We start from the raw sequence: 20,954 nt of genomic DNA on the forward strand, positions 1-20,954 counted from the left end.
TGGTAACATTATTTTGTATGGCATTGAGAACATGTTTTCACCCAAACTGCCTCTTTCAGAGTTCTTAGTGGTTAGAATACAGAGCTTGTTTTGAAAAGGAGCAAGAAATGACTTGGTACTTGTGAAGTTGATTGTATATTATGCCTAAAGTCTCCAATGCAGTGGTTATCAGGAAATTGCTGGAAGTTTTGAAGACTGAAACACCCACCCCCCCCATCCCCAAAAAGGTATTTAAGGCGAACAATTTTGAGCCTTATATATAGGATAGACTTAAGAAGGAAAGAGGTGACAGGAGCCCAAGTATTAGGTAATAGGGTACAGGATTAAGGTAGCAACTGCCAAAACTGATTAGGGAGAGTTAAGTCCAGAAGACAAGAACCATAGAAATTGGTAAGATTTAGTGGTTGATTAAATAGAGGGGGACATCAAAAGAAATCAGAACAGTAATTTCAGGGGCTCCTGACTTTGGCTGAGGTCATGATCTCACGGTTCGTGGGTTCAAGCCCCGCGTCGGGCTCGGTGCTGACAGCTGGCTCAGAGCCTGGAGCCTGTCTTCAGATTCTGTGTCTCCCTCTCTCTCTGGCCCTCCCCTGCTCATGCTGTCTCTTTCTCTCTCAAAAATAAAACATTTTAAAAAATTAAAAAAAGACACAGTAATTTCAATTTGTAAATTTGAAGAACCAGAAAAACCATAGTATTTAAACTGAGAACAGATGATTATTTTATATATATCAGGAGGCAGCAAAATATGCAGCTAACTGTCTCTATAGAGCACTGGAAAGAGGATGAAAGTGTTAATCATCCGTACTTACTGTACTTATCGCCTGTACTTCAGTGGTAAACAAAAACAGAAAGGGTGATTCACTCAGGGAGAAGACATTCTTTGGAAAGATAATCATGGAGGTTGATTAGTAGGGACAAAGGACTGAACTCCAGAGAAGGTGCTCCATTAAGGAATGTAAAAGACCAGAGACAATGGAAGAAAAAGTGCCCAGGGAAGTAACAGACGGCTGACTGCACCAGGGCCAAGGAAGTCATGGAAGCTGTCTTGGAAGCCGTCTTGGAAGCCGGGAGGAATTTTGCCAAGTTGGTTCTTAGCTGGAGGCCAGAAAGAATGAAGGGAGATCAGAGTGAAGTAATGGCTAACCTGAAGGATTAAAAAAGAAAAAAATTAGCATTTGAATGGAATTACTATTGACGAAACACTTCACCGGAATTTCATTACTTGATTTTCCTGCTAAGGTTCCTGTGAGCTACCTAGAGCTATTTTTTATCAAGTCTTCATAAATGAGAAGCAGAGGCTCAGAATATTTTTAGGGACACAGAGATACAGGGCTTGAAGAAATTAGAACTGCTGACTCCAGGTCCCTTGTTCTGTGTGGAGGATGAGGGTACTGGAAAGTCTGAGGAAAGATAAAAGATTGAGGAGATTTTAGGGGAAATTGAAGGCGCTCTTTCCTGGTGTTCACTTTGACACTATAAACCCCCAAGGACAAGAGAGGGGAGCCTCTATCTTGTCATGGGTAGATTTAGACTCAGCATGCGGTAACCCGCAGGGGCACTGCAAAAATGACTAATGTTTTCTGTCATAATAAGAAAATAATTTGAGTGTTCCATGTAGACTGTGGTTAATGGCTTAAATATCTTAATATGTTACTAAAATGCTTTCTGACATTTAGTGTATTTGTAGCCTTGTTGTCTCTTCACATATACAAATGCCTTCTGCATTCACCACTCAAATTGAATTCAAAGCAATATTAACCTGAAGGGTAAGTCATACATATTTCATGATCTGAAAAATATTGTTTACCTAAATGGGAAAAAATACTCAAACATGAGCTCATCCAATATCGTTGAGGGATTTATTATCAAATTTAGTCACACTATAGCAACACAGATCATTTACAAGGGAAATAGAAAAAGTCCCCATAATTTTCTGGCTTGCTTTCTAAAAGTTAATATGAAAAGAAAAACATTAATGCTGTCATAAGCAAAAATAAATATTTTCATATATCACACCCTTCCTAAATTTTTTATATGTATTACCTTTTAAATTACTGTGTGCTATCTGATGATAGGAAACGAGTTTTTTCCCCTTTATTTTGAAATAAAGAATAACTGTGTTAGCTAATTCCTGTGGTACCATTTTGTGATTTCTTCTGTCTTTTACTACTTCCCAACTTTAGTTTCCATGGGAACAGGATCAGTCAGAAAATATGTGGGACTCTTTCAGAATGTTGAGTCCAGGATTCCTAATTAGGCTTCAGGCACTTGCAGCTTAATTAATATGAGTCTCTGTGTTGCATCTTTGAAGGTAAAGAAAAGTGGGTTATGATTGCATGATATGTTTGCTTTTTGAAAGATTTTTATTCAAAATTTGGGTCAGAGAGCTCCAAAAATCACTTAAGAGTATGGGAGTGCATGCCTAAAAAAAAAGGGAAAGAAATATCTTTAGGCATACTATTCTTGACAGATAAGAAGACTTAAGAGACCTCAATTATCTCAGTTATATCATCAAAATTGGTTAAATGTGCCTTAGCTAAAAATGTTACTGTTTGAAACCATCATATTGTGAGTAGGACGAATTATATTGGGCTTAGATTTGGCAGTGAGTAATTAAAAACCAAGAGGTGAGGTAGAAAATAAGAGAATTGTGCCCGAAAGGCCTCAATAAATCCCGTGTCCTCTCCAAAACCTTCTTCGTAGTTTTCCTGTGAGAACAAGTACCGCCAGTGGGACACGGAGGATCGCAGGCTCTTAAAAAATTACCTTTATAGGGCGTGTTACCTCAGCTCAGTGGAGAGCACTCAGTTTGTAATGCCAGGTTCCACGTGTCTGTTAGCTGAGAGTGTGTTCAAGTTCAGTGCGGAGCTGCCGGCCGGAGGGGCCTCGCCGCCCCAGGGAGTGTGGTGGGGGTTCTGGGGACCTGTCTGTCACAGTGATGGCTGGGTGCTATGCAGCTGCTGGGCAGGGCCCAGAGCTGATAACATCTGCCAGACAGTGTTGTAAAATAAAGAATTTCCCTGGGCCCCTCACCCTGCAGGGCCTCCCCAAGTCTCACTGAATGTCCCTAGAAGTGAAGACTTTATGACCACCTGAGCCTATAGTAACAGTAATGTAGCTGTAGACGGAAATCTTGTTTTGCACAACCTGACATAGCTAAAGAGACCAGTTTCTATTCCAATGTCCACAGTAAGCCTGTTCTTCATTTTCCTGTACCGTTTGGAATGGCTTCTGGTTTTTTCCTCCTAAATCCAATGTAACGTTATAAGTACAGGCTGATGTCTGAATTCTTCACCATTGTGCCGTTCTAGTGTATTCATGTACAAACATTTATAAATGGAAACGTGTATGCTTTTACTATAAGTTATTTTCTTTTTCTCTTTGACATTAAAGGAACATTGTATTTAGTTTTCCAAATTTGACATATGCGTACATATGTGTATATATATTATATATATATGAACATATAAAATGTATTGCCCATAAATTCTATTTCAGGATAGTGAAGGGGCATCAACAATTTATTAGGAAAAGGGCTTCTGGTAGTGCTGAAAACCAACGAATTAAAATAAGTGGATGGAAATTACACGTATTTCATTACTGTGTTAGATTCTTCAGTTTATGGCAGTTGAAGACAGGAAATTTATTATGTATTCTATTTTTAGCTTTTCCCTTTGTAAGGTTCATTTTTAGCTGAGGTGAGAGAAAAAAATTAAATGGGAGAATAAAGCTAAAATGACTCTACAGAATGCATTTAAGCATGTGCACACACATGTCACTAAAATGTTTGTCATGTTTTCCTTTTATATGTAGTTATGTTGAGGGTAGTTTAGATTTCTGCAATGTGAAAATTGCTTGTAGATTTTTGTGGAAAATTATTATCAAAGAATTGTTAAAATATAACTAAAGCCTAATACTAAACTTTAACTAGTATTTGTGGGTCTAGTATGCCAAGTGGTATGCTAAATTACAAAGATACATATTTTTGTCGTTGTTGTTAAAGATTTTATTTTTTAGTAATCTCCATATCTAGGGTGGAGCTCAAACCTATAACCCCAAGATCAAGAGTCACACGCTGTACCGACTGAGCCAGCCAAGTGCCCCTATACTATATTTAAAATCTACTTCATGCTTTATATAAATATAGTTTATGCTATATATAAAATACGGTTTAAAAAAAAGTTTGTACATCTCATTTTAAGACAAGACACGTTCAGTTTTGTTTACAACAGACATCTGAATATCTCTTATTGTGTTAAGTATGAGGTAGGTACAAGCATGTCAAACAGTTGCTAACATCGTCAAGTTCCTAACACTATTCAATGGAAGAAACTGATATGTAAAAGAGAGTTTGTAATAAAAAAGTAATAAAGGCTTATAAAAAGTGCCGTGTCAGATAGAGGGAGGGCTGACTATGCACTGAAGGATAGGAGGGGCTGGGGAACGTTTTGCCTTCATGATGTTTGAGTGGAGCATTGAGTTATCTATAGAAGTTCATCATATGTCAGGGGAGTGTTGGAGGAGGGAACTCCAGGGAGAGAGGATGGACATTGTAAATGCCCGTGGTGTGTTCAAGGAGTGGTGGCAGCCCTGTAGGAGCTGGGGGGTCTTGAACATGGGGTTTGTGGCGTTAGTGACCGAAGGGGAGGCTGGAAAGACAAGCCAGTTCTGAAAGGCTATTTGAAGGAATTTGGCATTCGTCCTGAAGGCAAGGGGAAGCTGCTGAAGGAAGCTAAATAGGATCAGATTGTACTTTTAGAAGCTGCCTCATGGGGCTCAGTACATTATATGTCTCACTTTGGCTAAGGTTATGATCTTATGGTTCATGAAGTTCATGAGTTTGAGCCCCGCTTTGGGCTCTGTGCTGACAGCTCAGAGCCTGAGGCAGCTTTGGATTCTGTGTCTCCCTCTCTCTCTGCCCCTCCCCCATTTGCACTCTCTCAAAAATAAATAAAATTTAAAAATTCTTTATTTATAAAAAAAAAAAAGCTACCTCATGTAGGAGTGAGGCAGATGAATTGCAAACTTGTGCACATTCATACTCATCCTTAGTAATTTCCATCCTGAAACCAAAGAGCCCTCTCTCCTGTTGAAAGCTAGTTTCTTACCTGTGCTCTTGACAGTCTCCTTGGATCCCTTATATATCTTCAGCTTATTTTCATTGCCAGCTCTCTCATCATGGGCTACACACATGTTCAAGTCTCAACAATTTCAGTGGGAAAAAAAAAAAACTCATCATGATTCTGTAATAAAGTTCTTCAGTTGGCAATCTGTATTTATTGGTCTCCCTTTTGGTACTGACCGTTCAGCCCACTGCAGACCGTCCCTTTCCCATGCCACTGAGCATGCTATCATTGTATCACCCTTGATTTACTAGTGTCTAAATTCACAGCTTATTTTCAGTCAAAACCTTACTTGACCCTCTGGAACATCCAACATTGTTGGCTCTCTGTCCTTGAAAGTCTGCCCATCCTTGACTTCCATGACATCATTCTGCCCTAGTTTTTCTTGTTTCTCTGATTGTCTCTTCTCTTTTACAGGAGTTTTACTTGGGCTTGTTTCTCTCTTATTCTACTCCAGTGTTCATGCTCTAAGTCAAACATCCTCCTAGAGAGTCACAGTGCTCCTTAGCGTAAAGGCTCTAATAACTCCTACGATAGAAAATTTTAATTTTTTTAAGATTTTATTTTTGGGGTGCCTGGTGGCTCAGTTGGTTAAATATCTGACTCTTGATCTTAGCTCAGGTATTGATCCCAGGGTTGTGATATCAAGCCCCGTGTTGGGTTCCACATGTGGTGTGGAGCCTTCTTTAAGAAAAAAACATCTAATAAAAGATTTTATTTTAAAGTAACCTCTGCACCCATCATGGGGCTCAAACTTGCCACCCCAAGATCAAGAATCGCATTTTTTGAGGCACCTGGGTGGCTCAGTTGGTTAAGCATCCTACTTCGGCTCAGGTCATGATCTCATGCCTTGTGAGTTCGAGCCCCGCATCGGGCTCTATATTGACAGCTTGGAGCCTGGAGCCTACTTCAGATTGTATCTCTGTCTCTCTCTGCCCCTCCCCTACTGGTTCTTTATTTCTCTCAAATATAAAAAAACATTAAAAATTTTTAAAAAATCACATTTTCTACTGACTGAGCTGGCAAAGTACCCCCTGTTTATCTTATTAACAGAATGTTTCTCAAACCTTTATGACCATGGAAACTTCATCCTTCTATAAAATGCTAAAAGTCAATGGCCAGTCTGAGGGAGAGGACAGAGGAAAAGGACATTAGAGAAGACAACCAGGAGAGAATGGTGTCACAAAAGCCATCAAATATGACAAATCATAAAATGCTATTTAACTTTCTCATAGTTCCATGGGTAGGTAGTCAAAATGTTTTTTACGGCTCCAACAGGAGAACTTTCTCAAAGTGGAGAGACTTAGGAGAGGCCTTGAAGATTGGAGAGAATTTTAATGGAGGAGAGACTGAGCCCCCATTCCTGTGCACACTTCCCCTCCAAGTGAAGGCTGTGTGAAAAGATTACTCATCGTCCTTGAAGATATAGGCATGGCCCAGAGGAGGGTGTTTGTTAAGGATTAAAGGAGAGTGATTGACTACGTAAGGCTGTTCTAGGTCACTCTTCTTGGAACATAAATGACTATGGAACATTTTAAAATATTACAGTGTGTTGCTGATCTTCCAAAAAGAACTCCTAAGATATAAAGCCCACTTGTATTAAAGTAGACACCGCAATTAATATATTACTGTAATTCATTATAATTCTCTAATACAGAGTTCTTCAGAGAAACAGAACAAAGAAGATGTGTATATAAGTAAAAAGATTTATTTTGAGTACTTGGCTTATGGGATTAAGGAGGCAGACAAGTCCAAAATCTGCAAAGGGGGCCAGCAAGCTGGAGACCTAGGAAGGGCCAATGCTGTAGTTCAAGTCCAATGGCTATCTGCTGGCAGCATTCCCTCTTGCTCAGGGGAGGTCAGTCCAACTTATTGGATGAAGCCCACCCACATTATGAAGGGCAAGCTGCTTTACTCAAAGTCTGTCCATTTAAGTGTTAATTTCATCCAAAAACATCTTCATAGAAACATCTAGAATAATCTTTGACTGCGTATCCAGACATTCTGGCACATCCAAATTAACACAAAATTAACCATCACAATGTTACTTTAAATTATATACCAAGCATTTTAAAGCAAATACTTTTACTTTAAAAAATAAAATTTCTCAGGGCACCCCGGTCAGTTAGGTGTCTGACTTCAGCTCAGCTCATGATCTTGTAGTTCATGAGTTCAAGTCCCACATTAAGCTTTGTGCTGACAGCTCAGAACCTGGAGCCTGCTCCGGATTCTGTGTCTCCCTCTCTCTCTGCTCCTCCCCTGCTCATACTGTCTCTTGCTTTCTCAAAAATAAACATTTTTTTTTAAATTAAAAAACTTCTCACCTTGTGTTATTAAAATTAGATCTTTTTACTAAATTATATATATATTTTAATGTTGTATTTATTTATTTATTTCTGAGAGAGAGAGACAGTGTGAGCAGGGGAGGGTCAGAGAGAGAGGGAGACACAGAATCTGAATCAGGCTCTGAGCTAGCTGTCAGCACAGAGCCTGACACGGGGCTCGAACCCACGAACCGTGAGATCATGACCTGAGCCGAAGCTGGACATTTAACTGAGGCACCCAGGCACCCCTAAATTATATATATATATTTTAAAGATATTTTTAAAAGATAGTGATATGTGGCTTTAAAAATCACATTTTAGGTAACTATTCCTACATACTACTTACTATATACTATTACCACTACATAATTTTTTGCTGCAGCATAATATGAAAATTATTTAGGCACAGTGATGTTGTGATAAAGTGTTTTTAATTTCAAAATTAGCTGCTTCAAAATCTTTCACAGATTAATCCTGTGCAGCTCATCCCTTAATTCAAAAAATTAAGCATAGCTCTTTATATTCCATTTTCATTTTCTCTATAAATTAACTTTGTTTCCATTCATTTGACAAATATTTATTTAGTATTTACTGTATATCAAGCAATTCTTGACCCATGGGATACAGGTAGGAAAATAAAGGTCCTTGCCTTCAGTGCATCTGTACACTATATAGTATGTTAGAAGGTGATGGAAAAAAGAAACATCAAAGCAGGATAAAGGAAATCAGGGATTTCGTAAGGAAAAAGGTCAGATGAAGGGGTTGTAGTATTGAATAAGATGGCCAGGGTAGACTTCATTAAGGAGGCGTCTTTTGAACAAAATCGACATTTCAAGGAAGAGTCTTTCAGGCAGAGGGAGCAGCTTCAAGGCTGAACCAGGAGGCCAGAGGGAGGTAAGAATTGAAAAGAGGAGGTTGAAAGGAAGTGAGGCCAGACCATGTAGGGTTTCCAGGCCAATGTAAGGGCTTCTGCCTTTAGTCTGGGGAAAATGGAGAACTGGTCCAAGATTCTGAGCAAGACTGCCATGATCTGACTTAGCATTTTAACAGATCGCTCTAGTGGATGTGCTGAAATTAGATTTGAGAAGGCCAGGAAAGAGTAGAAGACCAGTCAGGAGACTATTGGAGTGATACAGGCAGAGATGATGGTGCTCAGAGCAAGTGGTAGCAGTAGAAGGAATAAGAAGTAGTTCTGGATGCATTTTGAAGAGAGAGCTAATAGGATTTGCTGGTGAATTTGAGACAGGCTGTAGTAACTGGATTCATTAAGGACAAGTACAAACTTTTTGGCCAGAACAACTGGAATAATAGAGTTGCCATCATCTGAGGTGAGGTAAGTAGGGCAGGTCTAGAAAGAAAGATGAGGTTTGGACATCGTGTTTGAAATGTGTCTTAAACCTCTCAGTGATATACAGGCATTTGAATCCAAGTCTAGAGTTCAGCAGAGACATCCAGACTGGACATATATAGCTGGGAATTGTTAGTGTCTGGGGGTGTTTTGATGCCATAAGTCTGGGTCACAGTATTAATGAAGGAAACATAGAGAAGAGGAGAGGACCAAGAATAAGACGTGTGAGAAGGAAAATTAGGGAAGTGTGTTGTTCTGGACGCTAAGTGTAGAGGGCGTTACCAAGGTGAAGGATGTGGTGAATTGTGTCAATGAAAGTGGTTAGGGAAGGCTTCGTCATCATAAATCATAAATCATGTTTCACAGACCAAAGAGGCTGAAGTTGTCCCAAATATGTCACAGCAAACATAAAGAGGAAGTAGAATTTAAACACAGGACTTCTCACTCTGAGCAGCCACTGCAATGAAGACATGCTAATCATTTAAAAGGGAAGAAAAAGTATAACCCTACCAATTCATTCCCTATTTTTGCAATCCATCCTAATACATGGAATTGTTTGTAATGCACTGAACTTGCATCGTCACATTGGATAAAACATCGAGTGAGAGGGGAGAGCTAAGAAGCAAACATTTGTAGAGCATCTACTGTGTGCCAGCAGGTAGGCTAAGCAATTACATGCTTTATTTAATTTAATCTTATAACCAATGAGGGAAGGCACTACTAGCTTCATTTTACATAAATGGAAACAGGTTTACAAGGTTAAGGCTGTGGCTTGCCCAAGGCGGTGTGACCAGTAATTCACAGCACTGGGTTTCAAAGCCAGTTAGTCTCATTTCATCTCTATTAGTTGTGATTTCCTGAAGACAAGGAATACTTCTGTCCCTGATCTGTAATAAAGCTGTGGACTGCCACATTTAAACAGACTACCCTTTCCTCACCCATCTGGGTTTTAGTGTTGCATTTTGTTTGATTTCAGATAATGTTTAGTCAAAAAGCCAAGCTGTTGAAACTGGCACTGAGTGTATTTCACTCTTTATCCCATTGGATGAGAAGTCATTTCTGATAGCATCTCATCAAAAAATGAAGTGCTAAGATTGCCTCTACATTATTTCAAACTATCTGATAGATTCACCTTAATTTTTTTGTGACACTTGGACTTTTATACACCATATTTGTGCACAAATACCTTTGTCCATTTTTTAACTACTTCATCTGAATAAGTTTCAAAAATTGGATCTCTAATGGTACCCACTCGTGTCCCGACCAGCTCAGGATGCAGCTCTGATTTGAATGTGTGCAGATTGTCTTAGTTCAGTCTGCGAGAGCGAAGACACCATAGACAGGGTAGCTCAGAAACAAACCTCTATTTTTCATGGTTCTGGAGGCTAGAAGTTCCATGACCAGATCTAGTGTCTAGCGAGAGCCTGCTTCCTGGTTACACGCTGCCACCTTCCTGTTGCATCCTCACGTGGCTGAGATGGGGATCTCTGGGGTCTCTTTCATAAGGGCGCTCTTCCCATTCATGAAGGCTCCATCACCATGACCTGATCGTCCCTCACCCCCCAAAGCCCCACTTCCTAATCCCATCATATTGGGTGTAGGGTTTCACCGCATGAATTTTGGTGGGGTGGGGGGAACACAGACATTCAATCCATAACACAAACTTTCATTGAACCATTTCCTTTATGGGTCTAGTTGACTGACCTTAAATGGTACATTTAGGTGTTAGCTCACTGTTGGATGTGTAGAACCAGTTTCGAAATGAAAAGAACGAGCCAGAGAACTGTATTTACCTAAAAAAGGGGGGAAATCATAGTCCTTGGATGTAAAGCACCTGAGAAATCGGGGTAATTAATTCTGAGCAGTCTTGCCTAACAGTTGTAAAATATGACAGTTAAGCAATGCCAAACCATTGTTTCCATGTTCTGCATTTCAGAATAAATGGTTCTTGTTCCTTTGACTTCCTGAAGACTAATGAAAGAAAACATGAAGCAACAATAAAAGTTGGGAGGGCTGCCCTTAGTTTTCAATTCTCTTCTGGAAGCATTTATGGTAATAGGATTTAGTTAATGACATATGTATGCCTTGTAAGGGCTAAAGCATTTATGGATCATCAACTAGCAGGAGAGATAGAAAATAAAATTCATACAACCCCCATATTTTCAGGAATGAACTTTGAGAGAGAAGGAGAAGGCAGAGGTGCACTCAGTTGTTGGTCATAGAAAATCCTTAGGGTTTTAAAGGTTGAACGATCAGACAATGAATTCTGAAAATCACTTTCTTTATTATAAGTAGTCAAGTCTAGAAAGCTAAGTAAACTCAATAAGGAGAAGTCCATAATTGTGTGCAAAGGTGGATTATTAGAGCCCTTGATAAGAAAAATTGTACCAAGAAAAAAAAATCTTGTTCTTGCAAGTTTTACGTAATGTGCACCCATTGCTAGGCCTTCCCACCTCACCCCCCAGGGCCTCCGGAGGGGCTATTGCAAGGGAGGGCCCCAAAGTTGAAGCCTTATTCAATTCACAGTGTGTCCTCCCTTTCTGTGTTTGTTCATTATATTTTATAAATCTCCTAATTCAGAAAAAGATTTTAAATGTTAGCAGTGCTCTATATTCATTTGAGAAATGCAAAGATAACTTCATTTGCAGACTATAAATTGGACAGATTAGAAATATTAGAGAATATTTTTGACATTCAGTGCTAATCCCTGTAAAACTTAATTTTAATCACTACTGCATGTTTTGCTTTTGAAAAATGAAAACATTGGATGCATTAAAGTGATTCCCCAAATTCATTTGGTAATGCAGAGAAATAAGACTCGGGAGGTACAATGAGTTTAAAACAAGCATCTGTGTAGGGGGTCAGGGTGGAAAGAATTTAGTTGCTGGTAGAGTTCTACTCACATATGTTGCTTAAGTGGATTTATATGTATGAAATGACTGCAGAATAACCATTTCACTATCCCCTGACCCAAACAGCCACTGCGTAATCACTGTGTATCAGCTGTGAGGACATTTTGGGCAGGGATTCCCAGATTCACACACTTTGGTGATTCAGAACCAGAGTTCAGAACCCAGATTCAGAAACATGATTTTATCTCTCTTTGCCCAGAGCTGATCAGAACTCTGGAGAAATACCTACTCTTAAGAATTATTCATCTGACAATTATACTAGTATGTCTGTTTCTGCTTAGAAATATAACTATCAAATACTGGTGGTGGTTCTGGACTTTTAATCTTGAAAAATCATATTGCAGGGTAGGAGTTAGTAACTACAATTTCAGACCAAAGGGCAATGAATAATATTAAGTTAAAATGTCATCAAGCTCTCAAAGCTTCATGCAACCATCTCTAATAAAAAGATGTGCCTGAGACACAATCCAGACCAAATGAATCAATTAGTGAGGAAAGACACTCAGGTTTTTCTTTACCTCTCCCACTTTAGTGTTCTTTGCCTTTACACCATGTGTCTATTTTGATATCTGGCGTCTTTAGTAACAATTTATTTTACACTAATAAAGATTTAGACTTCCTGGCACCTTAATCTTAGGGAGAACCAGTCAGAACATAGAATGGTCAACATCCATGCCTTCCATTGAGTATGTGATTCTTATTAGCATCTTCATCTTTTTTTTAAATGTTTATTTATTTTGAGAGAGAGAGAGAGACAGAGAGAAAGAGATGCAGAGAGAGAATCCCAAGGAGGCTCAGTGATGTCAGTGTAGAGCCCAATGCGGGACTCAATCCCATGAACCATGAGATCATGACCTGAGCTGAAATCAAGAGTTGGGCACTTAACCAACTGAGCCACCGAGACACCCTGAGATTTCTTCATTTTATCTTGAGAGTCTACTGGAGTTGAGATGACACTTATCATCTATCTAAAATCTATAGTTAATGCCACTGGTGGACAAATTGGTTGCAACTGTCACTTGGGGAATATTAAAGAAAGATCTCAGAATCCAAAAATGGCTTTTTTTGTGTCCTAATGGGAAGTACCTAGTGAGAAATTCAGCCAATTGATGGCTTTCCAATATCAGAGGCCACCGTTAAACATTGAAAGATGTGCTTAAAGAACATTTTAAACATTTTTTGAGAATTTATTTTCAGTAAGAAGTTAATTTACTTCATCTCTATCTAATATCACCCCCAAAATTTAATCATTCAGTTGTTTTGGTATCAGAATACCCTGAACATCTCCCTAAATTTACTAAAGCATATAACTTATATGAAAACAACTATGTACTCAAGTCTGAAACAACAATCACTCTTTTTATACTCAAGTGATTAAAAAACCAGAAAAGAGAGGGCATAAAACTTTAGTACAGTATGTAATAAATGTACAAGATTTATTCAAATTACTAATTCATTCACCATAAATATTTGCCTAGTAACGCTTCTCTGTTAAAATAACAGTTTGTTATATACTTTCTGAACAATATCTTTACAGTCCTAAAGATTGAAAATAAATTGGGAGTGCCTAGGTGGCTTAGTCAGTTAAGCTTCTGACTCTTGATTATGGCTCAGGTCATGATCTCATGGTTCGTGAGATGGAACCCTGTGCCAGGCTGTGTGCTGACAGTACTGAGCCTGCTTGAAATTCTCTCTCTCTCTCCCTCTCTCTGCCCCTCCCCTACTCACACGCTCTCTCAAAATAAATACACTTAAAAAAAGAAAGAAAATGGATGTGAAGCCATCTGCAGTGTCTCACAGAATCCAGTTTTGTATGACATTCTCACACAGCCTTGTGCTGATTTGAAAATGAGAGGATGGGGAAGGGTCTGTGGAACCAGACAAAATAGATGAAACTGCACATCCTTGTTTCTCTGCTTTCTAATGTTGTGACCTTGAGCAAGGACCTCTCTTCAATCATCATATCTGTCAAATGAGGATATTAACACAGTAGAATAGCATCTTACTTAGATGCTAGGTTCTTAAGGAGAAAATTTATTCATAGTCAAAATCACCCTTTAATTCTTTAGGTCATCATTAACTCACCAGGACATCAGCCACAAGTAGGTCTAAAGTCACATCTTTTATTTTTTCTTATACTTTGGTATGGTTTCCCTTTCTCCGAATATAGGATATCAAGGTCTCATTTAAAGGAAGGTCCAAAATGTTCAGTTTGAGAGACTAGAAGGACATGTCTGGGTGTGTCTCCTTCCCTCCCCTTCCCTCTCCCCTTCTTCCCCACTCTCTCATCCTCCCGCCCCCTATGATAGTGAGATAGATGAGTATATTATCCAACTCCTAATTCCTACTTTGTTGGGTTATTTCTACCTTATAAATATTAATCTGTAATAAATACTGGATGGTAATATTTTATCTGTTACTACTAGCCCCATGCATCTTTTCAATATTTGTTAGTATAGTAATTGTATATTAGTAATTATTAAAACCACATGCCTATTAATTTTCAGTTTTGAAAACTTAGGAAATAACTAATATCCACAGTTTGTATAACTTGCTTGGTACTCTGTGTAATGTGCTCTTAGAACAAAAAAACCTCTGTAACACATCAATTTTTCCTAATCGTGTTTCCAATTAAAAACATTACTTTTATTTATTTATTTATTAATTCATTCATTCATTCATTCATTCAGAGAGAAAGAGAGAGAATGAGAGGGGTGGGTCAAAGAGAGGGAGAGAGAGAATCCCAAGCAGTCTCCGTGCTTGGAGCCTGCCTTCGGTTCAGTTTCTTGAACTGTGAGATCATGACCTAAGCTGAAATCAAGAGCTGGATGCTTAATCAACTGAGCCACCCAGGTGTGACCAAAGTGTTCCTTTAATAACACTTTAAAAAAAAATTTTTTTATTTAATTAATTTTTTTAAATTTACATCCAAGTTGGTTAACATACAGTGCAACAATGATTTCAAGAGTAGATTCCTTAATGCCTTTCACCCATTTATCCCAGCCCCCATCCTACAACCCCTCCAGTAACCCTCTGTTTATTTTCCATATTTAAGAGTCTCTTATGTTTTTGTTCCTCTCCCTGTTTTTATATTATTTTTGCTTCCCTTCCCTTATGTTCATCTGTTTTGTATCTTAAAGTCCTCACTGGAGTGAAGTTATGATATTTGTCTTTCTCTGACTAATTTTGCCTAGCATGATACCCTCTAGTTCCATCCACGTAGTTGTCCTTTAATAATACTTTAGTAAATTATTAGTAAATTTTAAAATTAAAATTCTTAATTGTACTAGATTATTCTTAATCACTTAAGAGTATTTTGGATGAGTGACAGACAATGTAAGAAATTTTATTTTTAGAGTTGGGGGAAAGGTTTCATTTGGTTAGGGATTACTTGACTTGGAGTTGTTAACAGTTATGGAAATAATTCTCTCTTAACCTCATTTTATGAACTTCTGCCAGTGATTTTGGAACACATCCAAAACTATTAAAGATGTTTTGTAGCTAACTTTAAAACAATTGTTGACCTCAGACAGCAGACCCGCAGAATAATTTTTTGTTTGTTTTCTTTTTACACTCGTTCTGGAAAAGTGAAGAAAAAATAAAAATCAGTTCAAGAAAGCAGCCAACAGAGACTTTTCCTAAAATCTGTTAGTAAAATGTTGATATAAAATCCAACATTTTGTTTTCATAAAATTACTGGGTACAAGTTAAAAGAAAAAAAACAACACGCAATATAAAACTGAATTCCAAGGCCAGAAAGGCTTGAAACAAGACAGAAATCTTATAATAAATAATTATTTCTTTTAAGATTCACAGCTCTCTGTTTAAATAAGTTCATCATAGATGACCCACACATTTTTAATATTTTTACTTAAATAAAAGCAAGACTAGCAGTGAACAGAACCAGAGGAAGCAACATAGCTGGAAGACAACACTTAAAATCAGAGATAAATATTCAGGTATCAAAAAGTAGTATTTCCTTATTAATTTACTAAAACTAATCCCCTTTATAATTTTTTGGCCTTCATAGTTTTGCCAATCCTCTCTTTTTTTGTATCTGGGATACATTTTTCTATTCATATATGTATATATACAGGTTCTGAAGAAATTGATAAAATTTCTGAAGTTAACAGCTGTTACTTTTCCATAAAACTTTTAAAGTGATATTTGAAAATTTAAGAAATCTTTCTCAAAGGATGTTTTAGTAAGTAGGAAACTGGAATTGAGAAGAGGGGAAAATAATTGAACCCAGTGCTAAATCTTCCAATCTCAGATTATACTAACGTTTACCTCAAATGAAAGAAGACTCAAGCCTGCTGAAGAAAATAAACTTTCTCAGTAGGCAGTGCAGTGTTTGAAAAGTTCAAAGATGTGATGATGTGGAGGGAACAAAGATGCTCTTTTTCTGTTTTACCCAGCTTTCTCCCTCCATTGGTTTCTAGGGAATATAAGTCTTCATTGTTTTGTCTAAAAAAGGTACTAAAATAGTTCAAAAATCACAAGAAATGCCTGTCACAATCAGAACGTCTCTGAGGGCACTAATTTACACATTGCTAATGGAGAAAAGAGGCTTTTTTAAAGTGAGCTTTGAAAGTTTCACAGAAAAATGGTTTGGAATCAGAATCATTAGAAAACCACCCAGCGATCATGTGGATCTAATGCAGCAAGAATGTACGAGGTCCTGGCTTTTTGGGTTGGCCAGCTTAGTGTCTTCCCTCTCGATGATCTCTGGAGATTTGGACTCTACCTTCGGGATCGACAAAACAAAGTTGAGGAAGCAGAGGAGAAATCAGAAAAGAGAGGCAAATAGGGGTGACGGTGGGGTTCAGAGGACTATGGGACCTATTCTGGTATGTGACAGAAGTAAATGGAAAAGGGAAAAGGGAGATACTTAAGATTGCTTGGATGCCTTCATTTTTTTTTTTTTAATATACAAGCAAAAGTGACACTGTGAAATCACTCTTTGGTGACCTGACTCCTCTCTGAGACGAGCCACATAGGTCTGCTGTATATAAATATATTTACAACTGTGGGGTCGCCTGGCTGGCTTAGTCAGTGCAGTGTGCGACTTTTGATCTTGGGGTTGTGAATTCAAGCCCCATGTTGGGTGTAGAGTTTACTTGAAAATAAAAATCTTAAAAAAAAAAAAAAATATATATATATATAGAAAATATATTATATATTGAAAATACATATTTTCAACTGTCAATAAAAAAGACCAGCTCAATTCTACATTCTTTGCATAGACACCAGCTTTGCTGACTTGCCTAATGAAGATGTTTGCAATTTAGAGGTATAGAACCTGAATAGTTGTGCAGTGTTAGACAGGAGAGCTAGACAGTTGAGGCCTTTAGGTTTCTAAGAATTTTAATTTCACAGTTATATTTGCTGTCCAGACTTCTAAGGGAAAGAAAAAGAAGGAAAGTTATCCAAAACAGCATGTATTCCTTAGGAGTGATGAAGGCCAGCATAGGGAAGATTAACTTATAGGTCAGTGTACATATAGGTGGATAAATCAAAACTGGCGTGTTTTGTGAAACAGTTTTCCTCCTTCCCTGAAATGTAATAAATTATTTCATAGTTAAGAAATTCTAGGGGGGCCTGGGTGGCTCATTCAGTTAAGCATCTGACTTTGCCTCAGGCCATGATCTCATGGTCCATGAGTTCAAGCCCCGCATCGGGCCTGTGCTGACAGCTCAGAGCATGGTGCCTGCTTTGGATTTTGTGTCTCCTTTTCTCTCTTTCTCTGTCCCTCCCCTGCTCATGCTCTGTCCCTCTTTCTCTATCAAAAAGAAACAAGTATTAAAATAAAGTTTTAATTCTTGGTTCTACTACTTTGTTATTGAAGTCTTAATCATGCCTACCACACAGAGTTGTTGTGAATAATGAATTTTATCAAATAAAAAAAGTAAAAGCTCTTTTTAAAATGTAAAAGTTCTTTTTAAAAGGAAAATTTCTGTGTGGTTTTATGAAAATGATGATCTCACCATCATCATCATCATATCATCATCATTATCCTGAGAGGGGAAGTGCCTGTCTTCAACCCAGATTCACAGCTGTAACAGGAGGGCGTGGGAAGTAACAGATGGGGGGGCGGGGGTGTGGACCGAAGACTGGGCTGGGTTCTCAGTTGGTTCCTTCCTCACCATGGGACCCTGGGGAAGTCAACTGCTGAGTCTGAAAAGGAACACATCCATCCGAAGGTCTCCCGGGCCTTTTCCAATCCCAAGCTCAGCCAGTCTGTGATTTGCATCCAGCACCTCTCTGGCTTTACTTCTATCTATTGTAATTTGCATAATCAAAAAGCAAAGCTCTCACAGAACACAGAAGTGCCTTCATCATGCCACAGTTCCGTGTTGCATGCTAACCCTTCAGAAACTACGGAGCCAGAGATCATCTGCTCGTAGAGCGATGCTGACTCTAACAACAGCACAGCGATGACAGGGCTCATCCTTCTGGGCAATGCACTTTGTACCAGGACCCAGGCTACAGAGTCCTCCTTGGATTCGGGTCCTACAAAGTGCATCTCTGAATAGATGCAGCTGCTTTCCATTGCTGAGAGGATAAAAGCCGTGTAAGTTAGGATGTGCCTCCTTTGGCCACCACTGCTGGAAATCCTAAAGGGCAAACAGTGCCCTGGTGCTGACAATCCATTCAATTTGGGCCCCCGGGGCAGGTCGACTTTGTTTCCATTCCACATTGCCCTGTCCTTCACCCATTTCTATTTCCTAAGTCATCTCAGAGCTTTTAGAAGCCATGGTGGCTGGAAGGGGGAGGGGAGAATAAACCCTATCATAAAAAGTGAGATTTTCCTACACATGAAAATAAAATAATTAGAAAAAAAATTAGCCACCATAATTGGTCAGTCATTTCAATCCTGTAGACCCGTCCTGGAAATTCTGGAAATGTTAGGGAGAAAAATAAAGATGTTCTGCTTATATTTTTCATAAAAATTGTATATATAACGTAAATATACAGTATGTATCGTATATATGTTTTATAGTAAAAAATATGTTAAATGTCCCATTTCTTTATAAGTATAATCAAGGGATAAGTTTGTAAAGCAACTTAAACTCTTAAATTAATTAGCTTTTATCTTAAACGGGCAATACCTTAGGCACTGGATTGCATATTAAGCTAAATTAAGGACAAAAACGCCTATTTAACAACCAGGCTTGTGAAATTGTGTTGTCTTTCATGGAGCCCTAATAGATTCATGGGTTTTGCTTTGTGAAAGGAAAGCAGAAAAACACAGTACAAAAAAATGAAAGAGACATACAGTCTGGCTTAGCTTTACTTATTTTGATACTTCAAAACCTATGGGTTATGAATGTGTGAAGGAGTCATCCAATGCTAGGCCCTTTTTCCTTATGGTTACATTCCATTCAAATATTTGCAAGTGGCCATTGGTGCTATTTTAAATTATCTTTTCTGTTTTAATCTTTCAGATCATAAGGCCTATGGATTCTCTGCCCCAAGAGACCATCGAGTAATCACAGCAATAGAGTATCAAGGTAGAGTAATTTGACTGATTTTTCACGGGCTGTGTTATCTCAAAAGTATGACGCATATGATGTTATCTTTCTATTTGTTGGGACCCTCTGCCTTACTTTACCCTAATTTTTCCTTCCAAAATGCTACTCTGTGCTGTTTCCACTTGAGAATTCTTTTTCCACCTCTTCAGTGGAAATTTTGGATGTATGATGAAAGACCTGATGTACAAAGGAGGCCTCTTATTGTGTAAATTATCTGCAACAAAGCAAATCTAATTTGTGAAGCTGGTAGATGGAGGTCTTTCTTGCAAAGTTTCCAGCCAGCTGGATATGGCAAATGGAAAGTAACACTGCACACCCGACTCAACTTAATGTATTTAACATGACATTACCATAGCCTATTTTGGGGTACCATTTTGTTATTTATTTTAGCTTCTTAAGTATATTTATAACAGGGGGTTGGTGTTTAATGGCTATAAAGCTTCCTTTTTGCAAGATGAAAAAGTTCTAGAGATGGGATGTTTAACAATGTGAATGTACTTAACACTACTGAAAAATTAAAAAATCATTAAGATGGGAATAAGTTAAAAATGGTTAAGATGGCAAATGTTATGTGTATTTAACCACAATTTAAAAAAAAAAATGTAAAGGCTCTAGTAATCAAGGAAAATGTTTTAAGGGCTTTATAAGCTCACTTCAAATACTGACTCCCTACTACTTTCCTGAGGGCTCTTTTACCCAGAACAGAATAATACTGGGCAAACAGAAGAATTGCTGTTTCCTAAGTATGATGCTTGTTTAGGCTAGAGATTGTAAACATTTGAGAAACAAGTTTCAAATGTGTCTGATCCCTCTTCTTCAGGCATGTTCTAGGTTCCTGGAGTGTAGAGAGATAGGTTTGAAGGAAAGAGACCTAGATTAAAGAAGAGAACTGGGTGGGGAGGAACCAAGTAGATTAGTATTTAACTAGTACTGGCAATAGTATAGTGCCTGGCTCTTGGTGTTGTATGTGCTTGTTCAGTAAGAATAACGCTATAATAAACAGCAGCCAGCCAGTTCAAAAGTAACACATCACTTGATAACAAATCAATTAAATAAGTATTTCAGTTAACTGAGTTCTTTTACAAGTCCTAATATTTTATATGATTAATCTAATAAAACACTTCCTTTTTATTATGAATTAGCTTTCTGTGGAGAGAAGTGGGAAGAGCAAATTAATGATTGGGAGTAATTTAGGGCTACGGAGGATAAACTGGGCTAGAGGAAAAGATTGGCCAGGATTCTGTGAGGGACAAAGGAAGTGAATTGTCCTACTTTGTACTTTCCTGGAGGGTCTCACTGTTGGGGCCAGCTGGATATCATGAATACACATCCCTGCCCTGACTTCTGTCCAGGCCCTAGGGCAAGTGAGGACTCTTCAGTCTTCAGTTACTTTTTAAAAAATGTATTAAGATGAGGGGCGCCTGGGTGGCTCAATCGGTTAAGCAACCAATTTTTAATCTCAGCTCAGGTCATGATCTCACAGTTTGTTAGTTTAAGCCCTGAGTTAGGCTGTGCACTGACAGTGTAGAACCTGCTTGGGATTCTCTCTCTCTCTTTCTCTCTGTCCCTCCCCTGCTCTCTCTCTCTCTCTCTCTCTCTCAAAATAAATAAACTTAAAATGTCTTGAGATGAAATTCACATTCAAGTGAGTGACTCAGTGAGTACATTCGCAATGTTGTGTAACTACCACCTCTGTCTAGTTACAAAAA

At 38.3% G+C, this 20,954-nt stretch overlaps 1 protein-coding gene across 1 annotated transcript in view; it reads left to right on the forward strand.

The window, feature by feature from the left end:
- The window catches only part of JAM2 (junctional adhesion molecule 2), a 61,494-nt gene that overhangs the window by 14,518 nt on the left and 26,022 nt on the right, over positions 1 to 20,954 (forward strand). Inside the window, exon 2 of the mRNA XM_039237287.1 lies at positions 19,159 to 19,224. Coding sequence (XP_039093218.1) covers positions 19,159 to 19,224 — 66 coding nt within the window. The remainder of the gene's footprint in view (positions 1 to 19,158; positions 19,225 to 20,954) is intronic.

The sequence above is a fragment of the Hyaena hyaena genome, unplaced genomic scaffold (genome assembly GCF_003009895.1).
Source record: "Hyaena hyaena isolate Hyena2069 unplaced genomic scaffold, ASM300989v1 scaffold_122, whole genome shotgun sequence".
Taxonomy (NCBI): domain Eukaryota; kingdom Metazoa; phylum Chordata; class Mammalia; order Carnivora; family Hyaenidae; genus Hyaena; species Hyaena hyaena.